This window comes from Cicer arietinum, chromosome 5 (genome assembly GCF_000331145.2).
Source record: "Cicer arietinum cultivar CDC Frontier isolate Library 1 chromosome 5, Cicar.CDCFrontier_v2.0, whole genome shotgun sequence".
Lineage (NCBI taxonomy): Eukaryota > Viridiplantae > Streptophyta > Magnoliopsida > Fabales > Fabaceae > Cicer > Cicer arietinum.
Genome location: NC_021164.2, coordinates 64,625,773 through 64,632,357, shown reverse-complemented (window position 1 = coordinate 64,632,357; position 6,585 = coordinate 64,625,773). Strand labels below are relative to the sequence as shown.

Sequence of the window (6,585 nt, the reverse complement as noted above, 5' to 3'; positions counted from 1 at the left end):
ATGAAAAATTTCGAAATAAAGATTATATTTCGAAAATTTGAAAAGTTTCGAAAGTTTCTAATTTTGAAAAGTTTCGAAATTTTCATATTTCGAAAGTTTTAAAATTTTTATAATTTTCTATTTCGGAAATTTTCAATTGTTTTAAATTTTCAAAAATTTGAAAATTTTCATTTCAAAACTTTTGAATATTCTGAAAAGAATGGTGGAACAAATAAGATGCTAAAAAAATTAAAAAATAAAATTGTATTATCACATTAATTAAGGAAGTGATACATTTAGATACACCAAGGTAGAATCCTCTTTTTCTTAAAATCATCATATATTGTATGTCATTTCAATATTTCTTAATAAAAAAATAAAAATAAAAATAATAACTTGTAAGTTTTTTAAAAGATAAAAGACTTGTACCCAAATATTATAATTAAATAAGATAAAAATGTAACTTTTACAAATAAATTACCCACATTGAAGAACAAAGGAAAATGTGATAAATAGATAAAAACAATTAAAGATGCAAAAAGAGATACTATGTAATAGGATTTGTTATTGGGCGGATAAAAAACAAGACCAGGCTCATACTAAAAACACTCAGCTTTCTTATTGCCTATTAAAGAGGACTAGACTCTGTAGTTAGGTTTATGTGAATTTGAATAATTGCGATTCCTTCGATCCTTCTTGCCCAATGTCCATGGATTCACTCTTGCTCCCCGTCACCCAATCACCCCCGGAAATCTGCGATGACAAGCGGCTGAAATCGGAGCCGGATAAGCTATCGGAACTGGTACTGGAATCATATATTGCATCGGATACGGAATCCGAATATGAATCCGAATATGAATCCGAATCCGAATTCGTATCCGAATCGGAATCGGAGTCGGAACTGGTACCGGAACAGGATCCAGAACTGGTACCGGAACAGGAACCGGAATCTGAATCGGAACCGGAATTAGACCCGAGATCGGATTGGGAGTTAATACCAATTGAAAAGTTGACGGTGAATGATTTGGCTAGCCGTTATGACGATGACCCTTCTCCTTTTTGTTTTGGATGTCCGCAATTTGTGTATAAGAATAAAGCCCTCCTTAAAAGAGAGGAGGACTCAGAGAAAGCCCTCGCTGAGTATTTAGAGCTCTCTTGTGACGTATCTGTACGTATCTTTCTCTTTCTATCTTATTTTGTGTTTCATTTTATTTTTTATATTATTATTAATATCTTACTCTCATCCTGCACAGCCCTTCGATGCCATTCCTATTCCACCCTTAGCAATTGCTGATCGTTGTGGCTGTAACTTTCCCGCTCCCGTTGAATTAACAGAAGAATGTGGCCTTCTTACTGACCTCTCCAATCTTGCTCTGGAAAAGTTTAATGCTAAGAATAAGGTTCTAAACTACTTACTTAACTTTCAATATACATAATAGTTTATTCATTCATCAACTTCATTAATCTTTCTTTCTTATTTAGGGTTCAAATTTCGTGTTTGATGAACTTGTCAAGGCAGTCTATAGTGCATTTCCCCCTACTTATTACATTACCTTTAAAGCAAACGATGCTGCCCATCCTCAACCTTCCGACAGCCCTGCAACAACTTTCCAGGCCCAAGTCTGGAACATGGTGGCTAGAAAGGGTCCGTATATGGTCAAGTCCTGTTCCATTAAAACCTAACACCCGCACCATGGTAATTATGTTGCATTATTATCATGTATGCTTAAATTTTTAGTATATTCAATTTAATGGTTAATGCAAAACTTTATATAGTTGTGGTCATTTTTATAATAAGTTAAAAATGTGGTTATTGTCTTGTCAAAAAGTAATTATTAAGTGGTTAATGAAGTTTTTTATACTTGGAGTTATTTTATAGCATGTTAAAAATGTGTTTAATAGGAATTTTAATCACGTAAGTTATACATTTTGTACATCATGATTATGTAATTTTGCAATTAACTAGTATTCGCTACCTGAAATTAACTATTAATAAGAATAATTGATTTAACTATTTCGTAATATGATTCTAACTTTCATCAATAAATAACTACACAATTCATGGCTCGTGTTAATTATTAGTATAAATCTGTTTACACCGACGATGCACGACCATTAAACTTTATTTGAATTATATTGTTTTATTTTCATTTTTTTCACAGGTTTAATAAATGTAAGGTTTAATTTTGAGTTTTCATTTTTATGAGTTTAATTCTCAATCAATGTAATGTACAAAATTATATATTATCATCCTGTTACATTCATTCATATGTATGACTTTAAATATAATTATAATAATGTCAAATATCTCTAATGATTTAACAATTGTAGTTGATTGATAATATATAAAATATTTACATTATCCATGCATATAAAATAAATATGTTTTATTTTTGAATTGATTTATTTTCAAATTCAGCATGAATATAATACTGAAGTTTTTGCTTTTGTTATTTTTAATAAAAAAAACTTTAAAAAAAATAAAAAAGGGTAGGACTTTGAAGTGGTCAAAAACCTTAGGAAAGAACAATTCATTCTTGTGGTCAGAAGAGCGAGAGCTTCTTTTTTGCTATTTTCCAGCAAGGCATGCTTTCATTCCAAGTAAGGGTGGGAATAGAACACATGCCAAACCAGATTTTGAAAGACTGAGTCTGACATATTATAGATTAATTTTTTAGGTCTAAGTTTGGCCTACGACCTATCATAGATTTTGTTGTTTTTCGGTCTGACCTTTTTAAAAGTATGGTCTGGTCTGATTTGAAAGCCTATTTAAAAACTTTATTAATATTAAAATATTTTAATGTAATATTTTACATATCTATATGTATTAAACAAAAAATGATTTTTCTAACAAAATGATTTAAAAAAAATCTGAAACAAACACCATTTAAACCCTAAAATGATTTTTGATTTCAAATAACATTTTTTCCTGGAACAAATGCACCATTTATTTCCTCTCAAACAAATGTGGAACAACCACTAAATGATTGTCTAATTGAACGGCTATCGAATATGGAACGATTACCGAATATGATATTGCTATTGAATATGGAACGACTACTTAGTGATTGTCTAATTGATTGACTTTAAAATATGAAATAATATTATAAATAAAAAATAATACAAAATAAAATTAATAATATATATATATATATATATATATATTTATATGTCGACCTATCAGACCTAATATGCTTTTTTTATAAGTATGAACTTGACCTATTTAAATAAATAGGCTTTAAAAATAGCATAAGCCTGTCATCTTTATTAAATAGGTCAGACCACACCAGATCAGACCATAAATAGGTAGGGGTGAGAATAGCCAAGCTAGGCCATGCTTTGAAAGGCATGAGTCTAGCATACGATTTATTTTTGGGTTATCTACCACGCACCCCCCATTTTTACCTCCCACCCCTCCAATTTTTTTAAAGACTATTTTACCCTTATTTAATTTGTATAAAATTATGGAAAAAATTTCCATTTCAGTTTTCCACCTCAACTTTCGAATGTTTTGTTAAATTGGAAACTTTTGAAATGTAATTATGCAGAAAAAATTACTAATTTCAAAACTTTGGAAAAATACCAAACTTTCGAAATGAAATATTCCAGAAATTTCAAAACTTTGGATAAATACGAAATTTTCGAAGTGTATTTTTTCCAGAAAACTCCCAAAGTTTGGATGAATTTGAAACTTTCAATTTTTTTTAAAAAATGACTGAAACTTTCGAAATTAAATATCAAATTTATCATTAGTATTAATTTATTAGCATAAATTTATTATTATAAATTTATTATTATTTATTACTATTAATTTATTACTATTTATTACTAATAAAAATGTATTTCGAAACTTTCCATTAATACCAAATTTTCGAAACTCAACATATATCGAAAGTTTTGCAAAATTTTGCATTTCGAAAGTTTCATTATTTATGGGAAAAATATACTTGGAAAGTTTCATCATTCAAAACTTTTATATTCTCGACCTCTATTTCGAAATTTTCATTTCTTCGAGCATCAACCATTTCAAAACTTTCTAATTCCATGAAACTTTCGAAAGTTTCTATGTTTCTAAACTTTCAAACTTTCGAGACTTCCATTTTGAAACTTTCAACATGATACAAACTTTCGAACGATTTGGGGTTTCATACATTTCGAATATTTGAAATATTCGAATTTTTACTTACTTTTGAGATTCAGAAGTTTCAAATGTTCGAGGGGTGAGTAGGATCAGATTCAGATATTACAAACTTTGGAAGAAATTGGGTAAAAAAAGAAAGTCAATTTTTTTTTTGGATTTTAATAGATGAAATTGAGGGTAAAATGGTCTTTTACACATGATTGAGGGGGTGGGAGGTAAAAATGGGGGGTGCGTGGTACAAAATCCTTTATTTTTTAGGCCTACGACCTATCATAGACTTTTTTTTCGATCTTAGCCTTTTTAAAAAGTCTGGTCTGACTTGAAAGCATATTTAAAAGCCTTATTTACATTAAAATATTTAAATACTGTACTAATACCACATGATACACTCCACATACCAATATAAATGTCTATATATCTATATATATTAAACAAAAAATAAATTTTGTAACAAAATAAATTTAAAAAAATCTGAAACAAATATCCTCTAAAACCAAAAAAATAACTTTTGATTTTAAATAATAAATTTTTTATTGACTAATTAAACGGCTATCGAATATAGAATGACTACCGAATATAGAATTGTTACCGAATATGAAACAACTACTGAAATATAGAATTATTACTGAGTGGTTGTTTAATTGATAGATTTTAAAATAGGAAATACTATTATTAATATAACAATATAAAAATAACATTAATAAATAGTAAAATAAATATAGGCCGCCCTGTTAGGCATAATAGGCTTTTTTATAAGCTTGAACATGATCTATTTAAATAAATAAGCTTTAAAAATAGCATGAGCCTAACCTTTTTTATTAAATATGCCAGACCGGCGGCCTAGCCTATTCGCATATCTATAAGTAGGTCAGACCACATGCCACTAACCGACGACATAGTCTATTCTAATATCTAATTCCAAGAAAAGAGAGGTGTCAACAAACTAGCTTTCCTATACATTTTTTTTCAAGGATTTCACGTGTCACCTCACACTTAATCTTGTCACTCCCTCAAGATATATGAAAATATAGTTTTATCTTTTTCGTCATTTATAGTAAGTTTTAAATTTAATAGTTTTGGAAGTTTCCAATTTTTGAAACTTTTATAAGTTTCAAATTTTCAAAATAAGGATTACATTTAAAAAAATTTGAAGGTTTCAAAAGTTTCTAAATCTTGTAATTTTCGAAAGTTTCCTAATATGAAAAATTTCTAAATAAGGATTATATGTTGAAAATTTGAAAAGTTTAGAAAGTTTCTAATTTTGAAAAGTTTCGAAATTTTCATATTTCGGAAGTTTTAAAAATTTTAGAATTTTCTATTTCGGAAATTTTCAATTGTTTTAAATTTTCGAAAATTTAAAAATTTTCATTTTAAAACTTTCGAATATTCTGAAAAGAATGGTGGAAAAAATAAGATGCTAAAAAAATTAAAAAATAAAATTATATTTTCACATTAATTAAGGAAGTGATACATTTAGATACACCAAGGTAGAATCCTCTTTTTCTTAAAATCATCATATATTGTATGTCATTTCAATATTTCTTAATAAAAAAATAAAAATAAAAATAATAACTTGTAAGTTTTTTAAAAGATAAAAGACTTGTACCCAAATATTATAATTAAATAAGATAAAAATGTAGCTTTTACAAATAAATCACCCACACTGGAGAAGAAAGGAAAATGTGGTGCAAAAAGAGATATTATGTAATAGGATTTGTTATTGGGCGGATCAAAAACAAGACCAGGCTCATACTAAAAACACTCAGCTTTCTTATTGCCTATTAAAGAGGACTAGTCTCTTTAGTTAGGTTTATGTGAATTTGAATGAATTGCGATTCCTTTGATCCTTCTTGCCCAATGTCCATGGATTCACTCTTGCTCCCCGTCACCCAATCACCCCCGGAAATCTCCGATGACAATCGGCTGAAATCGGTGCCGGATAAGCTATCGGAACTGGTACTGGAACCATATATTGCATCGGATACGGAATCCGAATATGAATCCGAATATGAATCCGAATCCGAATTCGTACTCGAATCGGAATCGGAGTCGGAACTGGTGCCGGAACAGGAACCAGAACTGTTACCGTAACAGGATCCAGAACTGGTACCGGAACAGGAACCGGAATCTGAATCGGAACCGGAATTAGACCCGAGATCGGATTGGGAGTTAATACCAATTGAAAAGCTGACGGTGAATGATTTGGCTAGCCGTTATGACGATGACCCTTCTCTTTTTTGGTTTTCATGTACGCAATTTGTGTATAAGAATAAAGCTTTTCTTAAAAGAGAGGAGGAGATAGAGAAAGCCCTCGCTGAGTATTTAGAGCTCTCTCGTGACGTATCTGTACGTATCTTTTTCTTTCTATCTTATTTTGTGTTTCATTTTGTTTTTTATATTATTATTAATATCTTACTCTCATCCTGCACAGCCCTTCGATGCTATTCCTATTCCACCCTTAGCAT

General features: G+C 29.5%; 1 protein-coding gene across 2 annotated transcripts in view; it reads left to right on the top strand.

The window, feature by feature from the left end:
• The first annotated feature begins 541 nt into the window (after positions 1-541).
• Positions 542-6,585, top strand: part of LOC101505136 (uncharacterized) — an 8,870-nt gene continuing 2,826 nt past the window's right edge. Inside the window, exons 1-3 of one of the 2 annotated variants that reach the window (XM_004502140.4) lie at positions 542-1,147; positions 1,233-1,379; positions 1,462-1,675. In XM_004502140.4, coding sequence (XP_004502197.1) covers positions 683-1,147; positions 1,233-1,379; positions 1,462-1,662 — 813 coding nt within the window. In that variant the 5' untranslated portion in view covers positions 542-682 and the 3' untranslated portion in view covers positions 1,663-1,675. The remainder of the gene's footprint in view (positions 1,148-1,232; positions 1,380-1,461; positions 1,676-6,585) is intronic. The other variant, XM_004502141.4, reaches the window with a different exon arrangement.